Source organism: Osmia bicornis, chromosome 6, assembly GCF_907164935.1.
Source record: "Osmia bicornis bicornis chromosome 6, iOsmBic2.1, whole genome shotgun sequence".
NCBI lineage: Eukaryota > Metazoa > Arthropoda > Insecta > Hymenoptera > Megachilidae > Osmia > Osmia bicornis.
Genome location: NC_060221.1, coordinates 1,770,819 through 1,786,196, shown reverse-complemented (window position 1 = coordinate 1,786,196; position 15,378 = coordinate 1,770,819). Strand labels below are relative to the sequence as shown.

The following is a 15,378-nucleotide window of genomic DNA, read 5'->3' as shown; positions in this document are numbered from 1 at the left end:
CTTCTTGGCACGGTACACACCGCCTTTAAGAGACACCGTTTCTTGCAAATGGTACACCAAATGCTTCGCGAACCTACTATGCTGATTCGAACAAGATTACAAAATTATAATACATAATTCACACCGTTCGAATTGTTCAAAGTATTACTTTATTTGGGTTAACATGTTCGCCACAGACTGAGGGTTGCGGATATTCGCTAGGCGACTGACTGTAAAAATGAAAATACCATTTAGTTTTTTATAAATACGGCATTTCGCACTTTCAACAGTCTTGTAATGTACGCACGTATATAAGTACGCCGATTCGTGCGTAATAACCGATAACGTGAACTGCTTGATTGATGCTTCAATTCCGAATAATCAGAAGCATTTCTCTGTAACCGATGATAACACGCGTACAATGTTTAATGAGCTGCGATATCGTCCTTCATGCCTACAAGCTTACAACTAAATTAATCGTTTCCTCTCCTGTTTTTCAGAGAAACAATATTCCTCGAAGAACAATAATTGCTCCGTCGATTTTCAATTAAAGAGAGAAAATATAACGCTTCTTCTTTTTTTTATTAATTATTCGTTAGTCCCCAGCAACCCTCATGGTAGCCGACGTGTTAAACATTGTTTTTTGATTTAAAAAAAAAGGCGATTCACGTGGAGTAGCTTGTGTCAGAGCGCGCTCGCAAGCGACGAGCTTATAAAAGCAAACAAACCAGCGTTGTCCAATCAGCGTTGATCGAGCGTGAAATCCCTCCTCTTCGACGAAATTAGACACCCACTCGGCGTTCCCGACTTCACCAACCTCGGTCAAAATAACCAATGATAGTTTTTCCAATGGAAGATGATATAAAACGCTATTCGAACACCTTTTAAATAGAACATGTATCATTAAACCAGTTAACTGAAACAAAATGTGGATTAGTTTCAAGAATAGAAAAATTGCTTTCTGCGATAAAAGAACTCACAGTACCAACGCCCTCCATTTTGCGTTGAAACGATAACAAAAAGTCTCTTCGGCGTGAAAATCTTGCTTGCTGTCACTTCTCCTGTCGACGTACGGGTGGGTATGGTTTTCTCGTGACATTTAGGTCCGCATAACATAATGAGAAGCGTTGCGGCGTAACGGGCCGTCTCTTTGAAATACGAATACCCCGTTTCGACTCTGCGGTGAGATACTCCGCCCCGATACTCTATTACTTCCTAGTCAAAGGGGCGAACCTGCCCACAGGAGTGACTTCTTTGGAAGTCGTTCAGTGTCGGCTTTCTTCGTTCTCATTAAGGGTGCACCGATCTTATTAACTGCGGAAAGGAAAGGGAAGACGGGAAGTCACCTCTTGGCCCCTGCTACCATTCCTTTTTCCTGAAAAATCATCATTACCTATAAGTATCTAAAGCGTCAAGTGTTATGGTCCAAATGTTAAAGGAAGAAAATGATTGGATAATTGAGTGAAATAAAGAAAAGCAAAAGTACACCCTCTAATATCAGAGGAGTGGAGAGACATTGGCCGTGAAAAGGGATATAAATTTCCATGGGACGTCGCGTCAAGTTTCTTTTCTTTTGTCGGAGAATTGAGAATCAAGCGTGAGATAAAGGTGTCCGATGGAACCCTTAAAATACGGTGACTCGTAACGCCGCGTGCACGGTCTTGCGGCACGCCGGCCTCGCGAACTCCGTCGCGCTCGATTACGAGCTACGCCATGACGAAGATACGCTAATAAATTAACGGGTAAATAAACCCTACGGTAGGGAACAGGCTGCCGCGTATCCGACTTGCTTAGAATAGAATAGAATGTATTAGAAGAGCACGGGCGATTAATGGTCCGACGTTTCGTACGGTTGGAAGGTGCAGTGTCAACGTCGAGCCGCACGATTTCTTGGGAACGAGCAGAAGTAACTAGACTGACGGAATAACTACTCTTACTTTGAGAAATGCGAAACCTCTTCGAAGATATTAACAAGCATTTTGATAATCTATTCATACCTATATATCATGGTGGAAGGGTTTAAGAGTTTCCTATGGTGATGTTGCTTCCTAATCGTATACTTCAATAGCTCAATCTGCAACGACTTACAGAATAACAGTTTAATTTATAATGATGTACAAATATTTATTTATGATTTCATTTGTTAGAATTAAGCATGAGAAAACCAGATTAAATCATTCACCAACATTTTGCATATGTCCTCTAGTTTTATTAGCTTCACGATAGCAAATAGGAAAGAGAAAAGAGCGCAGGGTGGAACGTGGTAATTAAGGAAGCTTCTCGTTCACTTGGTCCTGCGAGTTTTTTTCGTCTGTTGGCGAGTCGAGTCGCGTTTTCCATTCGGTGTACAAATAGCTCCGAGACCCCTAGCCCCTGTCGGCTTCTCTCATGTCTACGAGACGCGGCGCGTCGCGTCGCACGCTTCATGCTTCTGCGCTAGCCGATGCCGGGAGACGTCGCTCTTACTTTTAATCTATTCCTCGTCTTTTTTCCCTCGTTTCCGTGCTTCAGAGGTGGATAGTGCGCGAGAAATGTCGTGCGTTCATCTTGATTGATGTTAAAGATGCTTCTTCTAAGAAACCATATGATCCTCATGATGAAACGATGGTACTAGAAAGAGACATTTATTGTGCTATAACGTATCTACCACTCTAAATTTAATCATTTTACAATTTACATTATGTATACATAGTGGATTAAAAACTTAAGAAATTAAGTATTACTGTAACATGTGTAAAAAGTAAATATACTTTGTTGATCCACTGTATAAATTTAAGCGGGAAAGAAATTTGAATTGATCTATCAGTGTTACCAATATACCTTTCAATTGCATTTAGCATTATCTGCAAATATCTAATTTTCGTTGAAATTGTATAAGAAAAAGATTACTATTTACCATTTTCAGTAACTATTTTACTAAATTCCACAAGGAAGAGAGGAAAATAGAGTAAACGACGACTCGGAGACGCATTAGCCATATTTCGAGGTTGCATAGCGGAACGCCCCTTTCGTGCCATCCCCTCCTGTATTCGAATATTAACGGAGAAGATAGAAAGTCTCGTTGAATTTGCCGGCAAAGCCTCTGAAATACGTTCCGGGTGCAAATTAGTAAATAAATTGTTACACTTAATCTTGATTCTTCGTTTCTGTTGCATTTTCTTGGTGCTGAACAAACTGGCGATGTGGGGCCGTACCTACCACTCGAAATTCAATCAAACGACAAAGTAACGAACTACTAAAATAGATGCTAAAATTAAAGCCAGTATTGATACTTAAAATGACAGAATATCGCTTCTACTTACACATATTTCAAGGGTTGGAATTTGATAAGAGATGACCAGTCGATTGTTCATTCTTCTGTGAATTGAAACTATAATTAATTAACGTTTTTCTGGAATGCAGCAATGTGCTTGCAAAATACGCTGATACTCTAAAGCGACATCTGTTTTAAGCTAAATTGGATTTTAAAATACCTATTGATGGTATTTTATTATCGATAGAGGAATTCAATCGCGTAGAAATTTATTTTTGAAAGATTAGAACAAAAAATGTTATTTATTTATCATATAATAAGTATCTTTTAATATTATTACAAATAAAAATCACCTCCTTCATTTTTCGTATCGATTAATATTTATTATACACGTGACAATTTTTATGCGTCGTATAATTAAAAGAACAGAATTTTTAAAAAATTCGAACTATAATACGTTAGCATAAGATATGCTTGGACTTGAAATTTATGTTACTCTATTCTACCATATACGTTCACGTATGTATTAAAAAATTCATATTGTTACAAAGTAATCGATAAACGGGCTATTATACATAACTTTCAAATCTAGAAAAATTATTGATTTCATTCAGGATAGTTTATCAACATACTTATTTCTCCACCATGTTCCTCATTCTACTTACAAAATGGTAGTTACATAAATAATATGCTACAACAGCCATCATACAAATATGTAACATTTAAAAAATATGGGATTTCAATGAACTGCAACTATTCCTCCTTAGGTCTAAGATAAATTCGAGTAACTTTCGTCATTTGACGCATGATGAAAAAATGAGTATGTAATCTGATGAAGGGAATGAATTTGTATCTATATGAGAACAAGTAGAAAGTGAAATCCTTTCAAAAATTGTACAATGTATCCACACGCATGAAGTGTTGTATAAGAAAAACTTTTTTTTTTCGTTGGACCATCCAATGTACGTAATATGTACAATCACTGTAAGTACATTTAATACTAGCCATTGTTTTCATCTTTCGCCTCCTCTACTTGCGTTTCCTCCTTTACTTCAACGTCATTTGTATTATCGCAGTTTTCATCCTTCTTAAATTTTACTGGAGGAGCGACTGTTTCAGTGATTTCTGGTTCTATATTTTGTTCTGGGTTTGGATCACGATTCTCTTCTCCCTCTTCTGTCGATTGCTGAACTTCGATCGGTGCATTTAGCGTTGTTGATCCATCGAAACTCTGTTGATGCTTATTGAGACCTACTTGAACTTCGATTAGTTCAAGTTCTTCGACTAATGCTTTTTCTCTTCGTTCAATTTCCTCTGTAACACGAATTACAAGTTTAACAAATTTATTTATTCGTTACTACATATGAGAATCGTTATAAAAATAACTACCGTGAAGTTCTTTTGCAGACTGAGCCAATAAAATATCAGTTTGTGGATGTTTACGCTTTGGTATATAGTAAATAGCGGGTTGCGCACGCGTTTTTATGAAACAAGCTAGCGGTAATTGTGCAGCACGCCAGTCTTGAAATTGTCGACTACGTGCCAATTTTGCTTCCAACGCTCGTACTTCAGCTAATTGCCGTTTGCGTGACAAAAACAACTGCTGTCTTTCTCTTCGTAATTCTTCTTTCTCCCGTCTTCGAGCTTCTTCTACCCTTGCCTCTACTTCTGCCTTTTTATCTTCCTATACGAGGAAAGACTTGCTTACTTTTTAAAAATATACTTTAATACTTTCTATGCCAACCACAAATATACCTTTGCTTTTAGCTTAGTTTCCTCTTGTCTAAACTTTTGTAATGTACCTAAAAGAGCCCCAAACATCCGTTTATTTCTCTGCCGACTGCGTTCATCCACTCTCTCGCGTCTGATAACTTCTTGTCTAGATGGAATCTCTCTTGGAGTTGCTATTACCCTTGAAGACACTGCTGGCTAAGATAATTATTATATGATATTTAAAATGCCACAATAAAAATGATGGATAATAATAAATAGATAAACTTATTTAGTTTTACCTTGATAACATTATCATCCTCATCAGCACTGTCATCATTATTGGAAGGTACACGTGCACTTAAGCGACTGAAAACTGTTTTTGGTTCACCATTTGAACCCTGCCATCTACGTTTTCCTCCAGGTAATTCATTATTGACAAAGTCTGATACAACACGCCGTCTATCTTCCTGTAGTGGTCTTTTTTGAGATAGTCTACTGAAATTACATTGTAAAAAATCTGATTTGAGTTTAAATTAATATTGAAACTGATTTGAATAAACTAGAACACAACCAATACTGTTCTTTTCTCAAAGACAATTCTTAAAATACAGAAATTTAAAAAAAAGGACTGAAATCTGTAAAATGGTTGGAAGTGTTTTGGATACAAAATGTAGGTTATGTTTGGAGTTAACAGTGTTACGCTAAGCGATTAATAAACCATTAAATATAATGTATTTTGTGTTAAATAACATTTTTCTAGAGTCTGTTAGGGATAAATGAAACAACATTATTATATATTTAACCTGGGTGGTGGTTGTAATGGGCCGTTTTCTCCATCAGGGAGATCCCGGCCCAAGATTTTCCGAATACTTCGATCGAGACCTCGAAGACCATCTCGGGCTGCCTCTAATTGCGCCTCTAATCTTTCAGCGCCCCAGGCCTCTTGCACATCTAATTTTCTCATCTATTTAAAGTTCACTGAAACTGCAAAATTAATTTATTTAACAAACCACAACGATTGTTGATGAACCGCATCACTGTCGTGGAGCCACCTACAATTTCGTTCCTTTTTCCAAATCGATAAGCGTCGGGATTTTTCTTTATGCTTGTGGATCATTCATCTAGTAAATTTCTCCTAATTCCAATTGCAAATCGATATAATAATGTTTTAAAATATGTATATAACATCCAAAACTGATTAAAAAATGAACATATGATAGTTTTAAGCAGAATCCTATCTTTATCGTAATTAAATACTTCTATCATAGTTGAAGCGTTCAACAATATGATAATATTCATGTTATGATTTGTAAAAATTCATTGTAAATATAAATGCAAATTTTATTCATACTAATGTAATAATCTATGATTTTTTTATAATCCTTTACATATTGCTGCTACATGTGTATTAGATCAGAAGGATTTATTGGCGGGCAAATTACAACCTGTAAAGGGTTGAACACACGCAGTGTTCGAATCTGTAGTGCCTTACCGAAGAATACTTGTTTTTTTCTTATTTATATTTATAATATGTTATCATAAATTATTTAGAAGGATTAAATATTAAGTAATATGGCAAGTCTACAAAATACAGGGAAGTTTCAACCCTTTAAATCCAATTTTAAGAATGATCAAAATCAAGAGGGAAATACATTAGGGTATCATATTATATGTTGAATACATATTTTAACTAAACATATAATGTTTAATTGTTAATCTTCCTCTATACTTTTCCAGAGAAACTTCAGGAGGAAGATTAAATCAAGTTAATGAAAATATCAGAGTAGATGGCTTGTATGGATTTCACAGGGTAACTGATACGAAAGAAAGAATAGGATTCCTTGTGAATATGCATGCAGTAAGAAGAAGAACATAATTATTTTTTAACAATCATTTCATAGGATTGCTTTCTTAATTATATTACTTTTTGTAGACAGAAATTATAGAAGATGATAAAAGATTACAGAGTGGTATAGACTATTATTTTTTAGAAGAAGACTGCAGTAGATTTAAAATTTCCTATCCGTATTGTCCATACTTTTATATCTTGTGCAAGAAAGATACATATGAGGAAGTTTCAACTGGTTTAAATAAGAAATATGTTGATCTTATACATAAAATTGAGACAGTTTATAAAGAAGATCTTGATCTGGTATGATAAAATCAAAAAGACATAAAGAAAGATAAATGAATAACATTTTATTTTCTGTGTATTTTTAGCCAAATCATCTAATTGGTTTAAAACAGAAATATCTGAAACTTTATTTTTTAAATATAGTGGACTTGATCAGTGTAAAACGTGACATTATAAAAGCTGTGAAAGTGACCAAAGATAGAGAAAAGAGTCATACTTATTACACAGATATGTTGTCCACTGTGTTAAATCCAAATCAGAATGTTGTGGACTATAAAAAGAAAAGCATTGATTTTAAAGATAATATTCTTGATATTAGGTGAACATACAACATATTTATATTTTATGTTTAATAAATTCCTTTTTTGTAATATTGGACATGTGTCTGTTTGTAGAGAATATGATGTACCACATCATGTAAGGGTATCTATAGATATGAAGATTTTTTGTGGTAGCTGGTATTCTGTAAAAGCAAGAGACCGTGATGTGCCAATTATTACAAAGAGAGATGATATTATTGAACCAATTGAGCCAATAGTATTAGCATATGATATTGAAACTACAAAGCTCCCTTTGAAATTTCCAGATGCTAATATAGATCAAATCATGATGATATCATACATGATTGATGGACAAGTAAAATTTGTTATACAACATATTCTGCTTGATGTTTACTGAGTATCTAAAAATGTTCTATTGTTAAATTGCAGGGGTACTTGATAACAAACAGGGAAATAATCTCGTCTGATATCAAAGATTTTGAATATACACCAAAACCAGAATTTGAAGGTTTCTTTAAAATTTTCAATGAACCTAATGAGAAAGCTACGATAAAACGATTTTTCGATCATATAAATGATGTCCGGCCGCATATATTTGTAACATATAACGGTGATTTTTTTGATTGGCCGTTTGTAGAAACTAGAGCAGCTTTTCACAATATGGATATGAAAGACAGAATCGGTTTTTCGAAAAATCGTGATGGAGTTTATGTTACCAGACCAGCTATGCATATGGACTGTTTAAAGTATTATTAATTTAATTAAATTCACATAAAGTGTTGTATATAATACTTCAGTTTACAACTGTCGATTTGTTTTACAGTTGGGTAAGACGCGATTCTTACTTACCTGTAGGATCTCATGGCTTAAAGGCTGTTGCCAAAGCAAAACTTAGATATGATCCAGTTGAACTTGATCCTGAAGATATGTGTAAATTAGCATCTGAGGAGCCTGAGACTCTTGCAAATTATTCAGTATCTGATGCAGTTGCTACCTATTATCTGTATCACAAATATGTTCATCCTTTTATTTTTGCATTGTGCACTATTATTCCTATGGAACCAGACGAAGTATGTAATGAACTATTAAATATCCGATATAGTGTACAGTGTATTATAAAAGATATAATTGAAATAATGTTGACTGATTTATAGGTGCTTAGAAAGGGATCTGGTACATTATGCGAATCTCTTCTGATGGTACAAGCCTACCAAGCTAACATTATATTTCCTAATAAGCAAGAAACAGAATTTAATAAGTTTACAAAAGATGGCCATTTATTAGATCAAGAAACATATGTAGGCGGACACGTTGAAGCTTTAGAATCGGGCGTTTTTAGAGCGGATATTCCTTGCCGTTTCAAAATAGTACCAAGTGCGATAGATGAATTACTAAACGGCGTCGGAAATGCTATGAAACATGCTATAGAAGAGGAAGAAAAAGTGCCAATGGAAATGGTTACAAATTTTAATGAAGTAGTTGAGGAAATTAAAGAGAAACTGAAGACCCTGAAAAATCAACCTTTAAGACTAGAGAATCCTGTGATATATCATTTAGATGTCGGTGCCATGTATCCAAACATTATCTTAACTAATCGACTTCAGCCATCCGCGATGGTCGATGAAACTGTTTGCGCTGCGTGTGATTACAATAAACCAGGAGCACTTTGTCAAAAAAATATGGAATGGATGTGGAGGGGAGAATACCGTAAGATAAAAAAAATAAAAGACACGAATAAAATATACTTATTGTTAGAACTGAGCATTGCTTTGTTTAAATTTTAGTGGCGGCAAGCTTAAGTGAATATCAAAGAATACAACAACAATTAGAAAATGAGAAGTTTCCACCGCAATTTCCTGGTGGACCTCGACGCGCATATCACGAATTATCCAAAGAAGAGCGGGCATTACATGAAAAGAAAAGACTTTCAGAATATTGTAGGAAAGCTTACAAGAAAGTTAAAGTGACCAGAATGGAAGAAAGAACTCAAACGGTTTGTCAAAAAGAGAATTCATTTTATGTTGATACCGTGAGAGCTTTTAGGGATAGAAGATACGAATATAAAGCACTTACTAAAGTTGCAAAACAACAAGTGACAGCAGCTTTGGCAAAGGGAGATGCTGCTGATATTAAGTCTGCTAAAAGTCGAGAAATATTGTATGATTCTTTACAACTTGCTCACAAGTGTATTCTAAATTCTTTTTATGGTTACGTCATGAGAAAAGGGTGTGTAATAGCTTTATGTTTTCTTTCATGTATAAAAACCATTAATATCTTAATTTGCTAATTTGTTTGAACTCTAGATCCCGATGGTTCAGCATGGAAATGGGTGGTATAGTCTGTTACACGGGAGCGCACATTATAATGAAAGCAAGAGAAATTATAGAACAAGTCGGTCGTCCTTTGGAATTAGATACCGATGGAATTTGGTGCGTGTTGCCAGCTTCATTTCCTGATAATGTAGTTATCACTACTACTCATAAAAAGAAGTCAAGAATCGTATTATCTTACCCAAATGCTATTCTCAATTTCATGGTGAAGGTAAATCAACAGTGGATATAACTTCTTCCTATCTTAATAAGCGTTTCTGTTATTATTTTTATTTTCTTTGTAGAACGAATTTACTAATGACGTATATCACGAACTTGTCGATCCTGAAACTTTAACATATAAAATTAGAAGGGAAAATTCTATATTCTTCGAGGTAGACGGTCCTTATTTAGCTATGGTATTGCCAGCTGCAAAAGAAGAAGGGAAAAGGTTAAAGAAACGATACGCGGTTTTTAACTTTGACGGTTCTTTAGCAGAGTTAAAAGGTTTTGAAGTAAAACGAAGAGGTGAACTTCAACTGATAAAAATTTTTCAAACTTCTGTTTTTGAATCATTCTTAAAAGGTAGAACATTAGAAGAATGTTATGCGTCCGTAGCTAAAGATGCTGATTACTGGCTCGATTTTTTATACAATAAGTGTGTAGATATATCAGACACGGAATTATTTGAACTTGTATCTGAAAATAAATCAATGTCACGTAAACTGGACGAATATGGAGCTCAAAAGTCCACGTCCATTTCTACTGCTAAAAGATTAGCTGAATTTTTAGGTGATCAAATGGTGAAAGATGCTGGATTAGCATGTAAATACATAATCGCCAATAAACCTCAAGGCGCCCCGGTCACGGAGCGGGCAATACCAGTGGCTATTTTTCAATCAGAACCAGCAATAAAAAAACACTATTTGCGCAAATGGTTAAAAGATTCTAGTTTACAAAGTGATGATATACGAGACATTTTGGATTGGAGTTACTACATTGAAAGACTTGGAAATGCTATTCAAAAAATCATTACAATTCCGGCTGCAATGCAAGGACTTCCCAATCCCGTTCCCAGAGTAAAGCACCCAGATTGGTTGCATAAAAGGGTAGTGGGAAAAAGTGCAACATATAAACAGAAGAAAATTACAGATTTATTTACCACAATTCCTAAAGATAGAGAACAAGAGGATAGTGATACAAGCTTAGATTCATCTGGTACGCGGGATATCGAAGATTTAGTTGATGATGGGCAACATTTTAAGCGACAGATACCGATTGTCAATCAAAGAAAACGAAAATATTCGGAAGATGAAACAGATAATAATAAACCTTGGAAAGAGGCTCTGGGTACCCCACCATCGATGGGAACAACAAAGGAAGAAAGACTAAAATGGTTAGAGTTTCATAAACAAAAGTGGGCTTATCAAGCTAAACAGCGAGCTCAGCATCAAGCGAACAAAAGAAATAAAACATCTACAAGTAGCGAAGACCAAAGTAGTTGGGGTGTTGCAAGATCTATCAATACAGCTACCTTAGGTGGTTTTTTGCGACATGCTCAAAAGAAATTACTTACATCACCATGGCAAATTATTCAGATCGCAGCGACAAACGAACCTGGTTTACATCGGTTATGGGTATTGATTGACAGAGACCTTCATCAGTTACGTCTTCTAATACCTCGCATATTTTATGTGAATACCCGTAAACCAAAACCTGATCCAGAACCTGGTAAAAAAGTATCATGGAAGAAAAGTTCTAAAATTCTTCCACGATCGCGGCCTGTGTACAATTTATACCGATATTCTGTCTCAGAATCACTCTATCAAATGTACAGTCAAGAACTGTTGGAAGATTTAAGCAAGCCAGAAATTGAAGGAATCTATGAAACTCAAATGTCGTTAGAATTCAGAGCTATACTTCAATTAGGATGTATTTGCACGGTTGATTCTAAGGTAGCACGAAAAATGGTTGATGGTTCAGACACGTTTAACTTGGATCAATTAGAATTCAAAAGCATTGCTGTACAACAGTATCTTCCGAATATTCATGAAATTAATTATATCTTTCTGTACCATCATTGGAGCTCAAATCATCAAAGAGCACTGTGGGGACTCTTTCTGAATGCAAGTAAAACTGCTCATATATTTATTTTAGATTCGGTTTCATCAAATCAGATGCCTAATATGAATACCTTATACACTCAAGAACGAAGCACGGCTATATCAATGGAAGGGGAGGATAAAATAAAAGCTTTACCACAATCAATGCAATTCACTATAAAATCCGAAACAAATTTTCAACGAATTTCTCGTGTTCTACAAGCAGCTTTAACTGCGTATAAAAACGAAGGACATGGCGCAACGGTGTTGGTTATTCAAACTGCCCTAGATAAAACAGCATTAATAACTCAAATGCCATTACTGAACGACTTCCCCTTAATTAACACACATGTGCAAGATATTGATAACTTATACAACACACTAGAATGGCAAAAAGTTGGTGCAAAAATAATGATACGACATTATTTTAAAAGTCAACAAATTCTTGATTTGATGGCAGAACAATGTAGATTTTTTCATGCTCCTATTGGAAATATTCCTTCAGATCCTACCATTTTTGGGGCTGATTTGTTTTATGCTAGACACTTGCAAAAGAGTAACTTTGTGCTATGGTGTTCCCCTACGGAGAAACCAGATTTAGGAGGAAGTGAAAATGATGATAATAGATTATTGACGGATTTTGAGGAAAGTTCACATTGTGCCGCAAACAACCCTGGCACTTATTCTAGTGACTGTATCGAATTAGAAGTAGAAAACTTAGCGGTGAATACTTTATTGCAATACCATCATATTCATGATATTGACGGAACTAGTTCTTTTGTCGGATTTCATAATCAACAGCTAACGACGGTTCAAGATATGGCAACTGGTGAGCCTGTAACAAATGTAATTCCTAGCTATGATGAAACTGCACTTTGTAATCCTGCATTTAGAGCTTTAAAAACTATGGTCAACACGTGGTTACTGGACGTCTCAACTTATAAGAATGTATTCGCAGATTACCAGATTATCCACTTTTATAGATGGCTACGTTCACCCAATGCTTTGTTATATGATCCTGCTTTGAGAAGGATTTTGCATAGTTATATGAAAAAGTTATTTATACAATTACTAGCAGAGTTTAAGACTCTGGGTTCCATAATTATTTTTGCGAATTTTAACAAAATCATTGTATGCACCAAAAAGAGATCAGTGAACGATGCATTGGGCTACATCGAATTTGTTGTTCAAACGATACGCAACAAAGAAATTTTTCATAGTATTGAAATTACTTTTGAACAATGTTGGCAGTATTTAATATGGCTTGATGTCCATAATTATGGTGGTGTGAGAGGGAAATTACCAAAAAATATGGAGGATAACGTTGAGGGAGCAATTAACGAACAGGAGGAAGAAGAAAATGATGAAAATTCACCTGAAATAATAATGCAATGGAATTTAATGGAATGTCTTCCCAAAGAAGCTTCCTGTGAATCAACTTTCAGTGCCATAATAGCGGGATATATAAATGCAATTTATCAATATATATTCGAAAACGAACAAATGAATACTTCTATAAAACCGAATAGAAGATCGAATAGTCAGAATCAAAGTTTATCAGGACAGTTAGGATTAGGATCACTCGAAAATACTGCAAATTTTGCCAAAAAACTTATATCAGGAGATTTATCTCAACAACTTTTCCAGTAAGTATCATTTTACCATTTTTGGCTATATATAAAATTGAATTTTTTTTTTTATATTTAATTAAAATATGTTATAGAATTGTACAGAGGATACATCAAAAGATTCCGGAAAAAGTATTAACTATCGAAGAATATCCAAACCTAGATCTAGATGGTAAAGAAAGTAAGAAGATTAATCCAGCTTTGGAATTAATTAAATCAATCTGTAAGGTTTTATCTTTGGACAAAGAAATCGAAAACGAGGTATATACCTTGAAAAAAAATTTATTACGACTGATCAGAGTCGGCAGTTTCAGTGACGAAGTTGAATGGAAAGATCCATGTATTTCTTTAGTTTTACCTGAACTCATTTGTAAAGCATGCAATCATACGAGAGATATTGATCTTTGTAAAGATAATCTTTGTATCATGGAAAATGATAGATACACGTGGAATTGTTCCCTTTGCAAAACGAACTATGATAATGAAGAAATAGAATTTCTCCTAGTAGATATGATAAATCGCAAAAACATGGCATATGTACTGCAAGATTTACAATGTTGCAAGTGCAAGGAAATTAAAAGAGAGAATATGAATGAACGTTGTTCCTGCTCTGGAGAATTCAAAACTTTGATTCCCAAAGATGAGACAGTGAAATTTATAAAAATATGTAAATCTGTAGCTAGGAAATGTCATATGGAAACACTGATGGAAGTGGTTGAGAATACAAACCTTTTCACCAATTCCACATAGTAAAAATACATTTATATATTTATACCACATGTGAATTATAAATTACCATTTCCACTAATATTTCATATTACATATTTGTATTACTATTAAGGATAATTTAATATATTTATATCTGAAATTTTACATATACATATATTTTACAACTGATTACTTAATATTGAGTGTAACAATTTTAATGTAAATATTCTAAACATGTGTTTTATAAAGTTACATTGATGTATTTATTGTGTTACATCTGGATCTGAAAGTAAAGTTCTCTTATATCTTAAGATAATATTGTTAAGATTTCAATACAAATAGTGGTTTTAAAACAGTACGTACCTTTAAACTGGAACTTAGGAAATTCAGACATGTTACTGTTTGTTGGATTATATTGTTTTTGAAGTCTGTCAAGTTCTGAGGCTCTTTCTTTCTCAGTTTCAGGAGAAGGATCAACTAACTTCCCACCGCTAGTTTTAATCATTGTTGTATTGAAGTTAATAAGCCTTTGAATTTGTTTTTATAAAAATGTTACTGCTCACCTGCTTTTTGTTTTATATTCACGAATTTTTTCTATGAACAACTTTTGTATCGGATCCTTTGCTTCCAGGAATGCTGGTGCAGTAATGCCAAAGTTTCTTTTTAAAATCTTTGGCAGATTAATTGCCAAACGTTGGGAAAGCATTTTTCCTTAACAATAGAATAAGAATAAATGACATGAAATGCCAAATAATGACAAGAACAAATTACAAGAGTGTCATTAAATAAAAGTAAATTTTTGAAGAAATTAAATTGTTAAGGAAATAATTAGCTGTAAAAAACTTAAATCTCTCTTACGTAATAAATACTACATAATATGTTAATAGGTTATGTTCACTGCGTGAAATATAATATAAAAAGTGAAAATATATAATGCATTGCAACAATTAAATCACAACCAGCATTGTTGTAAATTACAGTATAATTTGAAAAAACTTATTCTTACTCGTATTTTAAAGTACAAGTACTCCAACCTTTACACCCGTCAATAATGAAAACCTTATATTATATAAAAATTCATAGAATGTGCTAACAATATATACTTAGGAGAACCATGTTCTTCTACATAACAATATGATTGGTCAAAATTGTACACTTCTAATAGCTATAATATTATAAACTATAATTGCAAGACCACGTTTTACATGATATACATACATTAAATAGTAATTATAAATTATATAATATAAATAATTTGTAAAATTTCGAAG

General features: G+C 34.1%; 3 protein-coding genes across 5 annotated transcripts; 1 reads left to right on the top strand and 2 right to left on the bottom strand.

Annotated features, from left to right (window-relative positions):
• Positions 1-3,589: 3,589 nt before the first annotated feature.
• Positions 3,590-6,006, bottom strand: LOC114877323 (pinin). Of its 2 annotated transcripts, none has more exons than XM_029189731.2 (5): positions 5,749-6,006; positions 5,245-5,440; positions 4,988-5,161; positions 4,622-4,916; positions 3,590-4,546 (listed from the first exon to the last, which is right to left on the bottom strand). In XM_029189731.2, exons 1-5 carry the CDS (start codon positions 5,907-5,909, stop codon positions 4,233-4,235), a joined length of 1,140 nt encoding a protein of 379 aa, XP_029045564.1. In that variant the 5' UTR covers positions 5,910-6,006; the 3' UTR covers positions 3,590-4,232. The 2 variants fall into 2 exon arrangements, with proteins under 2 accessions (XP_029045564.1, XP_029045565.1); XM_029189732.2 differs by having other exon boundaries at positions 5,245-5,437.
• Positions 6,007-6,095: 89 nt separating this feature from the next.
• LOC114880355 (DNA polymerase epsilon catalytic subunit A) lies at positions 6,096-14,176 on the top strand. 2 transcript variants are annotated; one of them, XM_029196279.2, is made up of 12 exons: positions 6,096-6,603; positions 6,683-6,803; positions 6,879-7,097; positions 7,166-7,398; positions 7,475-7,715; positions 7,790-8,106; positions 8,184-8,430; positions 8,515-9,067; positions 9,145-9,586; positions 9,664-9,901; positions 9,975-13,417; positions 13,495-14,176. In XM_029196279.2, the coding sequence occupies exons 1-12, from the start codon at positions 6,518-6,520 to the stop codon at positions 14,147-14,149; spliced, it is 6,795 nt and encodes a 2,264-aa protein (XP_029052112.1). In that variant the 5' UTR covers positions 6,096-6,517; the 3' UTR covers positions 14,150-14,176. The 2 variants fall into 2 exon arrangements, with proteins under 2 accessions (XP_029052112.1, XP_046142027.1); XM_046286071.1 differs by lacking the exons at positions 6,096-6,603; positions 6,683-6,803 and having other exon boundaries at positions 7,019-7,097; positions 7,224-7,398.
• A 59-nt stretch (positions 14,177-14,235) lies between these two features.
• LOC114880356 (ATP synthase-coupling factor 6, mitochondrial) lies at positions 14,236-15,220 on the bottom strand. The gene is made up of 4 exons (XM_029196280.2): positions 15,114-15,220; positions 14,671-14,818; positions 14,471-14,598; positions 14,236-14,390 (listed from the first exon to the last, which is right to left on the bottom strand). Exons 2-4 carry the CDS (start codon positions 14,811-14,813, stop codon positions 14,371-14,373), a joined length of 291 nt encoding a protein of 96 aa, XP_029052113.1. The 5' UTR covers positions 14,814-14,818; positions 15,114-15,220; the 3' UTR covers positions 14,236-14,370.
• Positions 15,221-15,378: the final 158 nt, after the last annotated feature.

What these genes read in the sequence shown, in the direction of transcription:
- LOC114877323 (XM_029189731.2), bottom strand. Translation starts at nt 5,909, where the DNA reads ATGAGAAAATTAGATGTGCAAGAGGCCTGGGGCGCTGAAAGATTAGAG. An exon ending in AAACTAAGCTAAAAGCAAAG is followed by an intron (nt 4,917 to 4,987) that starts GTATATTTGTGG and finishes TTCCTCGTATAG; the next exon opens with GAAGATAAAAAGGCAGAAGT. An exon ending in GTCTGCAAAAGAACTTCACG is followed by an intron (nt 4,547 to 4,621) that starts GTAGTTATTTTT and finishes TTCGTGTTACAG; the next exon opens with AGGAAATTGAACGAAGAGAA.
- LOC114880355 (XM_029196279.2), top strand. Translation starts at nt 6,518, where the DNA reads ATGGCAAGTCTACAAAATACAGGGAAGTTTCAACCCTTTAAATCCAAT. An exon ending in TTCCTATGGAACCAGACGAA is followed by an intron (nt 8,431 to 8,514) that starts GTATGTAATGAA and finishes ACTGATTTATAG; the next exon opens with GTGCTTAGAAAGGGATCTGG. An exon ending in TTATCTCAACAACTTTTCCA is followed by an intron (nt 13,418 to 13,494) that starts GTAAGTATCATT and finishes AATATGTTATAG; the next exon opens with AATTGTACAGAGGATACATC.
- LOC114880356 (XM_029196280.2), bottom strand. Translation starts at nt 14,813, where the DNA reads ATGCTTTCCCAACGTTTGGCAATTAATCTGCCAAAGATTTTAAAAAGA. An exon ending in GAATATAAAACAAAAAGCAG is followed by an intron (nt 14,599 to 14,670) that starts GTGAGCAGTAAC and finishes GATTAAAACTAG; the next exon opens with CGGTGGGAAGTTAGTTGATC. An exon ending in TCCTAAGTTCCAGTTTAAAG is followed by an intron (nt 14,391 to 14,470) that starts GTACGTACTGTT and finishes CTTTACTTTCAG; the next exon opens with ATCCAGATGTAACACAATAA.